This window comes from Vulpes lagopus, chromosome 4 (assembly GCF_018345385.1).
Source record: "Vulpes lagopus strain Blue_001 chromosome 4, ASM1834538v1, whole genome shotgun sequence".
Taxonomy (NCBI): Eukaryota; Metazoa; Chordata; class Mammalia; order Carnivora; family Canidae; genus Vulpes; species Vulpes lagopus.
Genome location: NC_054827.1, coordinates 5,073,181 through 5,091,052, shown reverse-complemented (window position 1 = coordinate 5,091,052; position 17,872 = coordinate 5,073,181). Strand labels below are relative to the sequence as shown.

Genomic DNA, 17,872 nt, shown 5'->3' with positions numbered 1-17,872 from the left:
ACATGCAGAACATCTACTTGTTGGCTCAGTACCGCTGGGTGAAAAAAAAAAAAGAGCCCATCCATAAACCCGAGTCTGCAGCAGTGAGGTACGAAGAAAATTGCCCTTAATGCAAAGGGGCAGTTCTGGGATGGAGCCCACTAATAATTTGAGTTTTGACAAATACAGCTCATATCTGAATCCTTTTCATGAGACAGAAACTCAGCCTAAAAATGTGGGGTTTCAATCACTTGGAAAGCATCTCCTGACTCACAAGGCCCACTGTCATGCTCCCGGGTCAGCAGCCTATACGACCTGGCTCCGCTGGCCTGTGCAGGGGGCTCAGCGTCCGGGCCGGGGCTGAGAGGTAGGCCCCTGGGGGCCGCCCAGCAAGCAGCGGCCAGGCTGGGTTTCTGATGACGGCCGGTGTGCGGTGGCGCAGGGATGGCGTCTTTGACCACGCCATCCTCCCCCACAAACTGCACTTGCCAGCTGAGGCGGGGGCATGGACACGGGAGAATAAAGTCTAGCAGGTGTTTTAACAGCCTCCTAACCTCAACTCCTAATTTGCTCTGATTTAATCAGAGTAGCTGATGAGGGCTTATGCAAGGGATGACCCAGGGGAACGGTGTGTGACCCCACGACTGACCCGGTTGTAGAGGGAGCGTCCTCACCCCCAAGCACCGTCAGTGCTGTCTTGCAGTTCTTACCGATGCAGGTGGGTTGTGTGCCACTCCACGTCCCGTCCGCCTGGCAGGATCTCCTGGACGACCCCACCAGCACGAAGGGAGATTTGCACTGGAAGAAGACTTCTGACTTATAGGTGAAGCTTTTGCCACTAAGTCGCCCCTCCGCAGGGGTGCCTGGGTCTCCGCAGAACACAGCTGATGAGGATAACAAACAGTCAGCTAACGATATGTGCTGTTGTATCAGGTGAACTCCCCCAGCTTGTGTAAGGAGTATCTGCAAACCCTCTGGGCATCACTACTCAGCCAGGCAGGGACCGGGGGCAGAGTTTGCATGCACAGGGCACCCCCAACGTGAGCATCCGTGTTCTGCAGCATGGCTCACCAATGACTGGGAGCGGGGCAGGCCCTGTAGGTCCAGGGAAGCATGACCCCAGGAGCAAGCACTGTTGGAGGACTTACGCAGGCACTGGGGGACCTCTCCTTTCCACACGCCATGGCCTTCACAGGAGAGGATGGCGGAGTGAGAGGGCTGGAAGCCGTCCACGCAGCTGTAACTGATGCTGGCGCCCCAATGGAAATCGGCTCCCTCCACTTTTCCATGCAGCACTTGAGGAGGTTGACCACACATAACAGCTGTTTCCAAAGAACAAATGAGACTGAACATCCAGGGCCTCTGTGTAACTGAGAGGATCCACAACTGAAACACTCAGAGGATCCACATTTTAATTTCACCTGGATTACAAATGGCATCTCCATAGGGTTGTTTTCTTTTAATAAAAGGATTATTGAGGAAGACAGCGAATCAAAATAATAAAAATTTTCTCCAATATTTCTTCATTAGTTTAAATCAAGTACATAAAAGCAAAGTGAAGTCACAACACATCCCACTGCAAGAGAAAGCAGGATTGAACATGACATTGGCAATATGTACAAGGCCACAGATGAAGAAATGCTTGTATTCAGTATATGTCTTTTTGTAGCAGTTCCCAAGGGCAAATCAAATCAGGGCTTGCTCATATGACATGAGTACACACTTCTGGATTTGTGTATACAGATTGCAACCTATCTGCATTTTTACATTTAAAGATAGCATGTAATATCTCAAAGGCATAGACTGTTGATCTATCGGCTGAATAATTAAAAAGCAGGCACTCACATGGCTGAAAAGGTTCTGGGACAATCTCCCTTGTCAGTGTTTTATAACATCTCCGAGGCTGACGTTTACTCTGTTCTTTTTTTTTTTTTTTGTATATTTTTTTATTGGAGTTCGATTTGCAATCAAGATAAGAAGCTTCTGCACAGCAATAGAAACAGTCAACCAAACTAAAAGACAACCAACAGAATGGGAGAAGATATTTGCAAGTGATGTTTACTTTGTATGGGGCTGCAGAGCAAGAAAACAGTTCTCATGGGTGCTCAGCCTCTGTGCTGGCCCCACGTGGCCCCCCTCAGGCCTGGCCATTACACTAGCGTGCAGGAGTGTTTTCTTCTATGTGCTCACACTCATGCATTTTCATGTGAAGGAGACACAGGCACACACATCATCACACATGCACACTCAACAGCTGGAAATAGGATTTCCCACTGCCCTTCACCTTATGCATTTTTTCACCCAATACTTCTTAGAATGCACATGTGAAGGGTAAGAGAACACGTTCTCTAGACAGAGTAGCAAGTGGAAAGTCCACAGGCAGGAATAACAAGGGGATGAGGAGAGGATGAGCAGGAGTCTAGTCTGAGACAAGCTCAGAGGGAGAGAGTGGTCTCTTCTGGAAGGGTCTGGTTGGCCACGGAGTTAATTACCACTGCACTGACTATTACAAAGAGAAAAAATTGATACATTATGTGTAAAACCCCAAAAACCTCCACCCCAAGATTGCAAGAACTCATACAGCAATTCAGTAACGTGGCAGGATAGAAACTCAATGCACAAAAGTCAGTGGCATTTTTTTTTATTTTTTTATTTTTTAATAAATTAATTTTTATTGGTGTTCAATTTACCAACATACAGAATAACACCCAGTGCTCATATACAGTAACAATGAGACAGAAGAAAAATTAAGGGATCAGTCTCATTTACAACTGCACCAAAAACCATAAGATACTTACAAATAAACCTAACCAAAGTGGTAAAGGATTTGTACTCTATAAACTACAGGAAAGAAATTGAGGAAGAGGTAAAGAGATGAAGAAACATTCCATGTTCGTGGATTGGAAGAATAAATATCGTTAAAATGTCTAAGACACCCAAAGCTATCTATACATTCAGTGAAACCCATATCAAAGTACCTACAACATTTTTCACATAGCTAGAACAAATAATCCTAAAATTTGTATGGAACCAGAAAAGACCTCAAATAACCAGAGAAATGTTGAAAAAGAAAACCAGAGCTGGTGGCATCACAATGCCAGACTTTGAGCTGCATTAAAAAGCTGAGATCATCAAGTCAGTATGGTCCTGGCACAATGACAGACACATAGATCCATGGAACAGGACAGAGAACCCAGAAATGGGCCTTCAATTCTATGGTCAACTAATTTTCCACAAAGCAGGAAAAAAAAGAATATCCACTGGAAAAAAGACAGTCTTGGGACACCTGGGTGGCTCAATAGTTGAGCATCTGCCTTTGGCTCAGGTCATGACCCTGGGGTCCTGGAATGGAGTCTTGCACTGGGCTCCCTGCATGGAACCTGCTTCTCTCTCTGCTGTGTCTCTGCCTCTCTCTGTGTGTCTCTCATAAATAAATAAATAAAATCTTAAAAAAAAAGACAGTCTCTTCAGTAAATCGTGCTGGAAAAATTGAACAGCCACACATAGAAGAATGAGACTGGACTATTCTCTTACATCATACACTAAAATAAACTCAAAATGGATGAAAGACCTAAATGTGAGACAGGAATCCACCAAAATCCTAGAGCAGGACACAGGCATCAAACTCTTTGACCTCGGCCACAGCAACAGCTTGCTAGACATGTCTCCAAAAGCAAAGGAAACAAAAGGAAAAATGAACTATCGGGACTTCTTCAAGATAAGGAGCTTCTGCACAATTAAGGAAACAGTCAAAAAAACTAAAAGACAACCTACAGGATGGGAGAAGATATTTGCAAATGACCTATCAGATAAAGGGCTAGTACCCAAGATCCATAAAGAACTTCTCAAACTCAACACACACACAAAACAAATAATCCAGTTCAAGAAATGGACAGAAGACATGAACAGACACTTCTCCAAATAAGTCATACAAAATAGCCAACAGACACATGAAAAAATGCTCCACATCACTTGCCACCAGGGAAATACAAATCAAATACAAAAACCATGAGACACCAGCTCATGCCAGTGAGGATGGTGAAAATTAACAAGACAGGCAATCACAAATATTGGTGAGGATGCAGAGAAAGGGGAACCCTCTTGCACTGTTGGTGGGAATGCAATGTGTTATGGCCGATATCTGGGAAATGGTATGGAGGTTCCTCAAGAAGTTAAGAATAGAGCTACTGTATGACCCAGCAATTGCTTTACTAGGTATTTACCCTAAAGATACAATGTATTGATCTGAAGGGACACCTGAACCCCGATGTCCACAGCAGCAATGTCCACAGTGGACACAGCCAAACTGTGGAAGAAGCCATGATGCCCATCGACAGGTAATGGAAAAAGAAGATGTGGTCTATGTACACAATGGGATATGGCTCAGCCATCAGGACGAATACTTAGCATTTACATCGACGTGGACGGAGCTGGAGCATATGCTGCTGAGTAAAATAAGTCAATCAGAGAAAGACCATTATCATCTGGGCTCACACATGCATAGAATTAAGGGACAGCACAGAAGATCCTGGAGGAAGGGAGGGAAAAGTGAACAGGAGGTCATCAGAGGGAGACCAGCCACGAGAGAGACTCTGAACTCTAAGAAACAAACTGAGGTCTCTGGAGGGGGGGAGAACGGGTAACTGGGTGATGGGCATTAAGGAGGGCGTGGGATGGGAGGGGCGCTGGGTGTTACACGCACTGACGGATTACTGAACTCTCCATCAGAAACTAGGTGTGTACTAGGTGTTGGCTAATTCAGTTTAAATGATTAAAAAGTAAAGAGTTTATGGTAAAAACAAAACAAAACAAAAAAACCAAAGTGGACAAAAACACGTGACATCCAAGAGACCAGAACATCTTATTGGCCGCTGTCATCAATGTGCTCAGATGCCTAGGCCCCTCCTGACACTACTTGGTGACTTTCACCCCACATCATCTAGTGCCGGCTTCACAACAGGTGCAGCAGCAAGGACGGCAGGTGCAGGAACAGGAGACTGTGGCCCTTACGCCCTGGTGGGAGCTGTAACGAGGCCCAGAATATGCCCGTGTCTGACAGGAGAGCCAGCGCTGTGGGGGAGCACCAAACTCTCCCTGAGGCCTCACAGCAAGGTCTGTGCACCCGGGACCACAGCAGCCCCATCTGTTTCTCAGAGCCCGCTGACAACACCGCCTTCCTCATATCACTTCCCAGCGTCCAGTGAGCAACTCCCTCAGCCCTGACTGTGATCTGAGCCCAACAACAGCCAAGCACCACCTCTTTATGCTCGGGGCCAGCCACGCTCTTGCCCCGGCTGCCTCCTCAGCCCTCCTGCCCCGCTCGGGCCGGCTGATGAGCAGGCCTGCACGTGCTCCCTGTGGCACTGGCAGAGGCGTCCTCACCATGTAGGCCCTTGCCATGGACAACTCCCACCAGCCCCACTCCTTTCTCACCAGCAGGGCCCACCCTGCTGCAAGTTGGCTCAGGCCCCTAGACCGGCGTCAGCCTGCCCTGTGCTCCCCGGAAAGTCCAACCACACGAGTCATCAATGTCTCATCCCATCTTCTTTGTGGTGTGGTGGCTTCAGTCTCAGAGGCTGTCCCCCAACCCTGAACATTGTGGGGCCAATGTCCCCTGCCATTCCCTGATGGTCAGCTCGTCTCTCCACACTGATGTGAAGGTCCTCTGGTGACACCACCCCCTCCCACTTGCTGCCAGCTGAGCTAACACATGTCCCAGCAGAGAGGAGGCACTGGCCTTGACAGACTTAGATGTAGCACACCGGGCCTATTAATCCCGAAGTCTCCCACTCCTGATTTCTATCCTGGGCCACTTACTCTCTCTACGAGCTGGTTTTCCCATTGATAAGACTGAGGTTAATGTCTTAGGAAAATGAAATGATTGTAATTTGCAAATGGGTTTACCGGAATTCCCAGCACACGGAAGGATGACCTGAATGCTGGCCAGTGCAGTAAACAGCAATACAGTAAGCACTTCTGCGCACATGAATAAGGCCAAAGGTACAGACACGAACCTTTGCACACGGGTTTGCTGTTGTTCCACGTACTGTCTTTGGTGCAACGGATGGTGGATGACGTGATGGGCTCCATCAGATAGCCGGGGTCACACTGATAGCTCACAGTCTTATTGAAGGTAAAATCTGTCCCGAACTGGATGCCGTTTGCCAGTGTACCTGGGTCTCCACAGCTTATAACTGACAAGTGTTAGAAAAATACAAAATTGCCATTAAATGAGTTAGTCATGGTTTCTGTTCAAGTGACGCCCCTTAAGCTGCCATCCGCAACGTTAAGGAGTAAATCGTCACGGCGGCACTGTCCTCTGGTGACACACCTGTCCGGCTGTCCGGAGACAGTGTGTTTGGAAGGTGATCAGGAAATTAAATACTTTTATTTCCCTGCAAAATAAATGGTCTACAGAGAGGACAAACCTTGACTCTTTTTTTTTTTTTTTTTGGACCCAGTTTTACAACGTCTAATCAAACTGGTCATTGACAAGAGCCTCAACCATGTATATTGGGAAGTGAAGAAAGGGCTAAAAGTCCTAATGAACAGAGTCATCATATCAAACATATGTATATCTTTTTTCTCTATGTATTAAAAAATCAATAAAATAAAAAGCAAGGGAATTTTTCTTATTCGAGCAGATATGGTGGTTGTGGCCTCGAGCACACATGACAGCCACTGCTGACCTGTACAGTCTGGGGCTGTGCCCGTCCAGGTCCCGTTGGCCGTGCAGTGACGCGTCATTAGCCCGGACGTCTTGTAGCCTTCCCAACAGGCGTAGATGACCGAGCTGGAGAACAGGATGCCATCGCTGCTGACAATCATGCCATTGGTGGGTGTGCCAGGATTCCCACAGGACACAGCTAAGAGGGACAGCGACACACAGCAGAGTGAGCTGCTACCAGAATGATGCATTTTTAAGATTTTATTTATTTATTAATGAGACCCAGAGAGAGAGACAGAGACATAGGCAGAGGGAGAAGCAGGCTCCATGCAGGGAGCCCAATGTGGGACTTGATCCTGGGACCCCGGGGTCATGCCCTGAGCTGAAGGCAGACGCTCAACCACTGAGCGCCCCCAGCATCCCTACCAGAATGATTAATGCACGAGCCCAAAGGTCAGCAGTGTAATAGATGATGTATTTATTTTTTTGTACAAATAGGATCTATTACTATGGACGATGTCTAATACATATTTTACTTTATGATTTATACTGTAATTTTATCAATGACTTAACAAATGTGAAAACTATGTTTTTATATTATTCTTCCTAAAGTACTCTACTTCAAAACAAGTTAAAATATGAGTTAAAGCAGGACCCCTGGGTGGCTCTGTGGTTGAGCATCTGCCTTCGGCTTGGGACACCATCTGGGGTCCTGGGATCGAGTCCCATGTCAGACTCCCTGCAGGGAGCCTGGTTCTCCCTCTGCCTGTGTCTCTGCCTCTCTCTGCGTCTCTCATGAATAAATAAATAAAATCTTTTAAAAAAAAAGATGAGTTAAAACATTGAAAACTCAAAGCCTTGCTACTTGGAGATTCTCCATCTCATTATAAACATAATACAAAAAAAAAAAGATTTTTTTTAAAGGATCTATATTAGCAACTCAGAAGAGCCTCCTTTCATGTAACAGCTGATTTTTTTTTTTAATTCTGGACAAATCAGGTCATACTTCACATCCCCAGGATAGTTCATTTTGGACCCCAAGGGATGCCTGAGGACTATGAACGACTATGCTCAAACTGCCTGGTACAATGGTCTCAGTGTCACTGCATCTAACAGCAGCGTGTCACTTGGCATTGGCGTGGCTGCTCTCTCTGCTTCTCTCTGGATGAACGCAATGCCCGTAGAGGCAGTGAGATGCCAGCTCCCGACGGGCAAGGTTACAGGTCTGCACTCCACACGGCCCCTCGCACGTTCCTCAGGCAACAAAGCACAACGAGCAGCTGCTGGGTGTGTTTCCAGGGGATGATTCTAACGCAGAATTAGGTTCTGTGTTTTTTTCCCTTGCCTTTTATACTTGAGTCTATTTGCCACAGAATGTTAGTATTTCTCTCGCTAGCCCTCCCACACAATGTGCCGTGGGCAGACAGGGACCAAATATGGCCTTTGGCTGGGTTTTAACAACAGGGATGCATCCTGGGACTGTTGCTGAGAATGACCACTATATGTGCCATCCACTTTCAAATCTAGCCTTGGGAACAAAGACTCTTCTTAAAAATACTGAAGAAAACACACTGCAAAATGTGCATACCTTAGAAAGGACATTATTACGGACACTTGGTGAACTGCCTATTGTATCGCATGTAAAAATGCCGTGGCCCTGCCTGACACACACAAAGCATGTGTGCTGGTGCTTCTCCACCTGTGCCCAGGACAGACGTAACCACTCAGTCACCACCCCTTTTCCTGATGGAGCTTGTGTGAACTTACAACCCTTCCTTGCATCCTTGCACAGATCTTTCAGCAGTTTCCTGGTTGTCATTTGAGATGAAATCTATTGACCAATAGTGAATCAGGTGATACTTAATATTATAAAAAACTCAAAAGCTCTGTGATGGCTATCTTATCAATTAAAATATCATACTGTGAAAAAACAAGAGGTTGGACTCTTCAAGACAATTACTCTTCCATTCAACAAACAGATTCATCATTTAGGACATGACAGTTATTGTGTAGATGTACTAATTGAAAGCCTGATGGAGAAGACAATTGTGTTGATCTAATTCATAGTCGAGTAAACCAACAAGACAGCTCTGCTCTTTTTTTTAAGTTTTTTTTTTTTTTAGGACTTTATTTTTTCATGAGAGCCACGAAGAGAGAGAGGCATAGACATAGAGAAAGTAGCAGGTTCCATGCAAAGAACCTGATGTGGGACTCGATCCGGGGACCCCAGGATCATGCCCTAGGCCGAAGGCAGCCACTAAACTGCTGAGCCACCCAGGGATCCTGACAGCCCTATTCTTAAATTTTATTCTAATCATAACTGCTATTAAAATCTGTGTAGCAATTTTCAAAAAGTCACCTGTGAAGGATAATGCTAAAGTGAGATGAGATATTGGTGAACATGTTCAACTGAATTTATAGACAGATATGCTGTCAGTAAGTGAATGCCCATCATGATCATGCCATCCTAGTGTTTAAAAGTCCCTCAAATACCGTATTCTACAAAATCAAATTCATGGTTCACTTTATTTTTCTTTCTGAGAGGGACACTTTGACTGATGGTTACGCCCATGAAAATGAAGACTAGAAATTAGCCTCAATATGTTTGTGTTCACATTAAAGCCACCATGATATAGGAGGAGATATAGGAGGACAGCCTATATCCTGAGCTTACATTCATAGTCAGCAGAAGGAAAACAAAATTTTTTTTTATAAGTTAAAAGTTAAAACTTTTCAAATACTTCTTTTCAAGTACATTTGGTTCATGTGACTCCTTTCAGTAAAAGATCATTTTCCTTTACTTGATTTATAATAAAAGAGCATTATACTTATGCCACATACACTTTATTGTCTACAGATACCAACGCTGTTCATGTAGCATGCTGCATTAGGATCATGGCTGTTAAACTGAGTCCAATGGTTTTGGGTTGGAATCTTTGCTCACACAGACCTAAGTAATGTGAATGATCACATCCAGTTCTTGACATGTAGTGTCTTCACTGTAAACTGGGTATAATAAGGGCAATTGCTCTTGGTTGTTGCAAGAGTAACATACTGTGTGCGAAATTCTGAGAACGCAGTCTGGCTTCTTAGCAGTAGTGAAGGTATACATGGTAGCTCATGCATTGTCATTTTCGTTATAATCACTGTCATCACACATCTACCACATGGATAAAAGATAGGCTTTACCATAATCTCATGGGAAGAGGATTAAGAGTTGCCTCAGACAACTAAAACTGATGATGTAGTTATAGTTCTGCAATTTCCTGAGATACACCCATTTAAAATTGCAGTCAATGGGTTTATGATTAAAAGACCAGATTGCTAACAAAGAGAGCATGATCTGAAATCATGGAAATATATTAGAAAGATGAATTCCTTGATGTTTAAGAGTTGTTAAAATATTTTTATTTTGTATTTTATGAACTCTTCTTTCTTTTTACCACTTACTCGAATGTGCCATGAGGCTCTAATGCTTTTGATAGATTCAGGAAAGGAGATTCATGAGGAGGGAGATGCTCTCGGTTGACTGAATACACAGTCATGGCTGACATCAGTGGAAATGCAAAAGTCATGGTAACCCCCTTTTCTATAGAGAATAACATGTGCCCCAAAGATCTGGACCTATGATGACAAGTGAGAAAAAAATAGAAAGCTAGATTGTCCAAAAAATTTTGAAGATGTGTGTTACGGGATATAAGATTAGGCACATATTCCTTCCTTTCCTTTGTTGTTACAGTGAGTACATTGTACTACTACTGGGTGGCTCAGGCAGTGAAGCGTCTGCCTACAGCTCCAGTCACTATCCGCGGATCCTGGGACCGAGCCCCGTATCAGGTTCCCTGCTCACTGGGGAGCCGTTTCCCCCTCGCCCTCGACCTGCTGCTCTCATGCTCATTCTCTCTGTCTGTGTCTCTGTCTCTCCCTCTCTGTCAAATAAGTACATAAAAAAATCTTTAAAAAATTATACTATTACTGACTCAACTTCCCATGATTTCTGTACAATGTAGGCTTGGAAGTAGTCAGTTTTGTGGGGAATAATATATTTGAGAAATACTTGCCATATTGAACCATTTCAACTCTATCTGTACACAGATTTTAATAATCAAGTTTCTAAGGATTTTATAAGGAACACTTGAATGTCTCACTTTAGATAAACCAAATGCTATTCTAAAGACCCTTGCATAGTCTGAGTTAGGTATATGACGAAGTGAAATCCAATTAAGCTCTCCCAATGAAATAAATGAATTCATTAATGTTTTGCTGAAATAGAACTTGTGGTGTTATATCACAGCACCTAAGTGAGATTTCTTTTCTTTTTTATTTATGATAGTCACACAGAGAGAGAGAGAGATGCAGAGACACAGGCAGAGAGAGAAGCAGGCTCCATGCACCGGGAGCCCGACGTGGGATTCGATCCCGGGTCTCCAGGATCGCACCCTGGGCCAAAGGCAGGCGCCAAACCGCTGCGCCACCCAGGGATCCCCCTAAGTGAGATTTCTATGGAAAAGCATCACTCCCATTCTCAGATGTTTTAATTTTTTTCACCTTTTAAATGTGCAAAGTGCTTTTTATATAAATAAGCTGATAAGGAATGTACAGTCCCAAGTGAATGAGCATTCTAAGTAGAATATGAGTGCATCTAAGTGAGATTTGTCTTACTTTGGGTAACTATAGTGTCCCAACAAATTTGGTTAACTTTTTTTTTGAGGGGGGGGCAGTGAGAAGGGGTTGAGGGAGAGGGAGAGAGAGAATCCTAAGCAGGTTCGCAGCATAGAGCCCAATGCGGGGCTCAATCTCACACCCTGAGATCATGATCTGAGCTGAAATCAAGAGTCAGAAGACACTTAATGGACTGAGCCACCCTGGCACCCCAATTTGGTTGACTTTTGACCAATAATTTTGTGACCATTTCTCTGCCCCATTCTTTCTCTGTTCTTTTTCTTCTGGAACTCCAATTACATGTATAGTAAACCACTTGATATTATCCCATAATTATTGGGCTGCTTTTCTTTTCTCTTCTTCCTTTCTGCTTTCAAATTGGATAATTTTGATTGATCTGTCTTCATGTTAACTGATGCTTCTGTCATTTTTAATTTTCTAGGCGTATTTTAAAAAGTTTTTATATCAGATGGTACATTTTCCAATTCTAGAGTTTCTCTCATTGTGTTTTTATTCTTTAAAATTTATTTTATTTTATTTTTATTTATTCACAAGAGACACGGAGAGAGAGAGACACACACACAGGCAGAGAGAGAAGCATGCTCCCTGCAGGGAGCCCAATGTGGGACTTGATCCTAGGATCCCGGGGTCACACCTTGAGCAGAAGGCAGATGCTCAACCACTGAGTCACCCAAGTGTCCCTGTTTTTACTATTTTTATTTCTCTGCTGATTCCCTGTATATGACTCTAACTCACTTTAAGTCTGTGAGGATATTTTAAATAGTTGCTTCAAGTCCTTGTGCATTATTTTCAACATCTGGGTTACCTCAAGATCAGATTCTATTTCTGTTGTTTTGGTGTGTTTTTTTTTTGTTTGTTTGACTATGGGGTCATATTGTTCTGAGTTATGCATATGTAGTAACTTTTTATTGTATGCTGGACATTGTGAACAAAATGTTGCATGGATTCTCTCATCCTTTCAAAAGGTGCTGGGGTTTGTTCTGGTCGACTTTTAAATTAGTTTTAGATCTTTTGGGTCCTCCCATTAGTTTTAATCTCTATTAGAGGAGACCTATTCAGACTTAGTCCTAACATGCCTTTGCTCTTAGTTCTATCATATTCCACTTATTTTAGGGAGTGGTACAAATTAATAATGCATGGAGTTTTCTGGGCATCTGTGAAATGTCCTAAGTATACATTGAGAGCTCTGACCGGCCAGATGGCCAGTGTGTCTCAGTAGGGGTATGACTCTAATATCACAAGTCCACTCTCGACTCTGCCGCAAATGTCATTGCGTCACTGGGTCTCACCCATGCTTGTCCACCTGGCCCTCAGCCAGTGAATGCCCACCGAACTTATGGGGCTGTCACATCCTCAGCTGGTCCTTCTCAGATTACTTACCCTGCAGGTTCTATTTTAGTGGCCTAGAATAATTTCTACTGCATCACCTCTCTAAGCCACCATACCACCTGGGTTCTACTTTCCAACTGCACAGGAAGAAAAATATACAGAACAATGGGGAGGGTGATAGGCTCACTTCCCTCATTTTTTTCCTCCCATGGAACATAGGCATGCATTCTCTGTTGTTTAACAGAATAATTGTCTCATATATCTTGTCTTTTTATAGTTGTCCTCAGTAAGATGCTAGACTACTGTCATTCAACATGTCATGGAATGAAGTGGAGTTCTCATTTAATTTTCATAATATTTAATATTTAAATAAATTCTGAACCAACAATTCCCAGATGTAGTACAGGGGGAAAAAGTTAGATGGGATGAAAATATAGGTTACAAAAGTCATGTGTAACTTTTAGATACCATATCATAGAATAGAATACACTCTGGTTTTGGTGAGAAAAAGATGCTATCATGCAAATTTTAATATTCAAACTCTACAAAAGGAGAGAAAAAATGAGAAAATTGTGTCTGAGTAAGCTAAAGTCTACTAATTAGGGTCACATACTTCAGTCAATAAAAAGGTATTGCTCTGCAATTCACGGTGGCAGGTGGAATCCTTCCAGTACTGCTCAGTCATGTCTGATTTAAGTCAACTTCTTTAGGGCCTAATCTAGAGATTTACACTAACTCAATTGTCAGGAGGTGACTCAGCGTCAAAAATTACCTTAGATTATTATATATGCGTATGTCTCTTATCTAGGTGCAGATATCTCCAAGATAATCTTTCATTCGGAAGAGAGTACACACACACACACGTACACATGCACATACATAAGATATGTACATATATTTTCATATATATGATTGTATTATTTATACATGATTTTATGAGATCACGGATTATATAGTTTGATTGCATAAAATATAGATTACACACAATTTTCTATTGTTCTATATAATACATACAATAAAATGAGAGGTGGGCAGGTGCAGGTTGAGGTGGCACAGTAGAGTAGAGAAAGTGAAGATTAAGAAAACTTGATTTATATTTCTGGTCCTGATATTGTGTGAGCTTATTCAAGTTGATCAACTTACTTATATAGAAAGTGTTTCAGAGGTGATATTTGTTTTGTGCGACCATTTTGGACTCGAACATTAAGTATTCAGAATTTATATGCTAAATATTTCTAACATTTAAGTCTTATCTGTCTGAATTCTAAATCAGTTACTTTGTGGACTCTAAACAAATTCATGATATCACATCATACCTTTGCTTAAGGCAAGCACTGCCGATATATGACACGGTAAACTATTCATGACTTTTTATTGTTATTACTGAGGTATCCCACCATGCCCTCTTAGGCCTCTCAAATACTAAAATAAAATATATTCACCCCAAAGTATTATACAGAGAATCATCCTAGGTTCTTTAGTAATGCAGTGTTTTTGGCAAGGGCCACCAACAGACTGGAAATAACATGTGAAGTGAAGCCTGCAAAAGTTCCCATCAGTGACTGACATCGCTTCTGTGCACTGTTCCCTGTTCTCATTTATTCATTACCAGCAACCACAAAACACCACCAAATCACAGAGATTATTATTAGAAGATCAGAAACTCTTCTAGATTATAAACATTCAAAAGGTAAGGGTCCATGTTAGATAATCTTTTGAATAGTCAGGAAATCTCCATGTACCCAGTCATGAGTTGTAATGATTCTCTTATACATTCTGGGGGAAAGGAGATTAATGATACAAAGGTTCAGTCTCTAGGATTTCTGTGGAATGGTACCAGTCATTTTATAATGAAATACATGGTTCCAAGTGTAAAGGTTGACTTTATGGCTTGAACGTACTCACCTTCACACACTGGCTGCAATCCTGACCACGAGCCATTGAGCAAACATGTACGCTCAGGAGAGCCCCTCAGCTGGTAACCCATTTCACAGGAGAAGCGCAGAAGGCTCTTGGTCTTGAGTTCATCTCCAAGCCGGGACCCATGCGCTGGGGTCCCAGGATCGCCACAAAATCCAGGATCATTTCCTATGGAACACAAACACAGATGGCAAAACGCAGTGTTGTTAGACTTCTTTATAACAGAGCTCTTATATTTAAAGAGAACGAAAAGTTATTTATTTATTTATTAGGATTTATTTATTGGAGAGAGAATGCATGAGCATGTGAGCGGGGGGGGGGTACAGAGGGAGAGAATCCTCAAGCAGACTCCCCACTGAGTGCAGAGCCCCATGTGAGGCCCCTGGTGGGATTCAACCCCAAGAGCCACGAGATCACGACCTGAAGGGAAACCAAGAGTCAGCCTCTAGACCAACTAAGCCACCGAGGAATGACATGAAAAGTCATTTAAATATGTTCCAGTCATACCGCATTCTGGAAATCTCACGAGAAAGACTCTATCAGAGCACAAAGGTGAAAAACGTGAAGAAAGTGTTTCTCTACAACTAAACACAAACTAGCTTATCAAAATATGCCTATGACAAAAGTTGGTGTTCTCTAGAAGAAATAAAACTATGGGAATAATGAAGACAGGGTTTGTCCATTGGATGTGTCAGTATGGATGGGGTCAAGGGAGAGGTCTGATTCTTCTCAACTGTGTCCAGAGTTGCTGACTCACTGAGGTTTGTTTATTTAAGAACTATCTGTGAAAGAATGAAGATTTTTCATTTTTTTCGAAGGGTGTAAATGTAATTGCCAGTTAGAGACAGGAGTGAGGCAGAAGAATCGAGAGGAAGCACAGACGAGGAATCAAGAAGGAAAGGGGACAGACGGAGTGAGGGTAGGCAGGCCTCCTGGACAGGGCGATTAGGAACTCCCACGTCTCCCACAGCGGGGATGTGAAGTGACTGGGCCTCGAGGGGACTGATGAAGACGAGGGCGACCACATGGAACCCCGGCCTCTGTGGCAGGACATGGAGTCAGGCCGGGGAACGGCGGGTGGTGCCACTCCCCACGCCCCAGGGGTCCAGCCAGTGCGTGGTTCCTCACCTGTACAGTGGGGCAGCGTCCCACTCCAGTGACTATCCTCTTGACAGACTCTAGTGCTGTTGCCGACAAGGTCCCGGCTCCCTTTGCAGGCGTAGTGAACGACGGCCCCATACGTAAACAGCTCTCCCGTCAGGACGGCATTGGCAGGAACCCCCGGGTGGCCACACGATATGGCTGAGGGAAAAGGTAGCGTGAATGGGCGCATCAGGCCTGTGAAATGCTTTAGCTTGGTAGGTCTCCACACGGACACCCCTGCTGCCGAGAAGCCGCTAAAGGCACAGGCAGATTATCGCAGCACCCTACAAATAACAGATGCCACTTTCCAGGTGACATTCCCCCCACCTCAAATATTCATACGGTACCGAGGACAAGAAATTGATCTGTCAGGGAAGTTTGTCTCGGTTTTGTTCTCTCTTGAGGTGTTTCTGTTATTTCCAGCTAGGCTTTCAAAGAGAAAGTCACAAAAGAAAAAGAAAAAAAGAAAGAAAAAACAAAACAAAACAAAAAAAAACAAAGAGAAAGTCACTCTATCTACGTTTCCCCCATCTGTCCTTAACTGAAGTCTAAAAAAGTAGTAGTATACAACAAAAAGTCAGAGATTACACAGATTCATTAAACTATTGTTAAAATGACAATCATATACTTGCGTGGGTCAAAACTCTCTCATATCTGCTTATTCTTCCAGCTCATGGATCTACGATGACCCTCCCAACAATTTTTCCTTGAACAGGTGACAGTGTAATATGTTTAAGTAACGATAATAACAATAATGATAATGATAAATTAGTGGTTAATTTTCTTCAAGTAATCATAAAATAATCTCAGCATTCCCATTCATTTCTTTAGAATTTTGCCAAACCAGGCCTATAATCTATTCCTAAATTATCTTTCAAAAAGGACAATTCTGGGATCCAGATTAGTGTAGACTGGTGAAGATTCATCCCTCCTTTTCCGTAATGTCTCCAATTAGAGTTAACAATGGACGAATCTTGGGCTACATGCAAAGAGCTGACTGCACTCAGGCTACCGACAAATTATTCAAAGGCCACTGATTTAACAGCCTAGGGTGTCCGTTAGATCCCAGGCAACCCCAAAGCAATCTCATCCAGGGAGGTAGGTTTAAGGTGGAAAGTCACTGAGCATCCCCGTGAGCCGCGTCAGCCCTTATATTAATCCCGTCTCCCACTGGCATGCGTTCCTTGGTGAGCAAGATTTTATCTACACAGAGTCCTAAAAGGAAGCTAATTAGAGCCAGACCAGTAAATGGTTGGTCATCATCAGTTCCAGGTGAAACTCAGAGGGAAAGAGAAAACAAAAAAAATCAGTGAGACCCTAACAGCAAAACCAGAGATGAAGCCTGGCTGCTGAGAGCGGGGACGAGCCAACGGCTCCCCGAGGACCCGCCTTTGCAGCCGCGGGGTAATTCCAACTGTTAAGGACAACAAGTGGTGGAACTGGGCCCCTGGGAGAGCGGGAGCCTCTTACGACCTGGTTCCTGGGGATCCGGAGCTCGCTGGCATCATTACCAAAACTAATGGAAGTCTCCCATCGGCCAGGGAATCCGCAAAGGAAATGTTTGGGGAGACAAAGAGAGAAAAACTAATTTCTCTGAAAAATCCCCATGTGTGAAGGCCTAGAAAACCAGAAAGCAGATAAAATTTGATGAAGATTCTAATACATCCACAGATGCACTTTGGGGGCGCATGAGGCCGTGCCTTTGTTTTTGAGAGAAGTCACTCTTTCTCCACAGAAATTAATTACATTGTTAGGATTATAATTTGAGACAAGTTTCCATCTCGATTGGGAGGAGTTACAAGGGCCCCTGAATCACAGGGAAAAAAAAATCCTCCGGGACTAATTTATCCTGAAAATGCAACAGAAACGCCATAATTGTTAAGATGTAAGACAGATGATCACTTCTGTTTCAGTAAATTCAATTTAAAGTGTCACTGTCACCTCCCACATTCTTCACGCACACGGAAGGAAAGCAAAGACAGTGACGTGTGGGTTTTAAGGACTGTTTTGCTTCTGAGTGACTTTGAAGAGGCCGAGGAGAGTCGCCACTTTCCCTGGGGGGTCAGGCTGTGGTAACAGGGTGAGGTCTTTGAGCTAAGGGACCGTATCGTTTTGCACCATGGCTATTTGGGGAGACGTGTGTTTTTGCTC

At 43.5% G+C, this 17,872-nt stretch overlaps 1 protein-coding gene across 1 annotated transcript in view; it reads right to left on the bottom strand.

Moving 5' to 3' along the window:
• CSMD1 (CUB and Sushi multiple domains 1) overlaps positions 1-17,872 on the bottom strand; it is a 1,877,909-nt gene that overhangs the window by 23,980 nt on the left and 1,836,057 nt on the right. Inside the window, exons 56-61 of the mRNA XM_041753151.1 lie at positions 15,707-15,880; positions 14,564-14,746; positions 6,669-6,845; positions 5,994-6,173; positions 1,128-1,301; positions 690-863 (exon numbers count right to left, since the gene is read on the bottom strand). Of these exons, the coding sequence (XP_041609085.1) occupies positions 690-863; positions 1,128-1,301; positions 5,994-6,173; positions 6,669-6,845; positions 14,564-14,746; positions 15,707-15,880 (1,062 nt within the window). The remainder of the gene's footprint in view (positions 1-689; positions 864-1,127; positions 1,302-5,993; positions 6,174-6,668; positions 6,846-14,563; positions 14,747-15,706; positions 15,881-17,872) is intronic.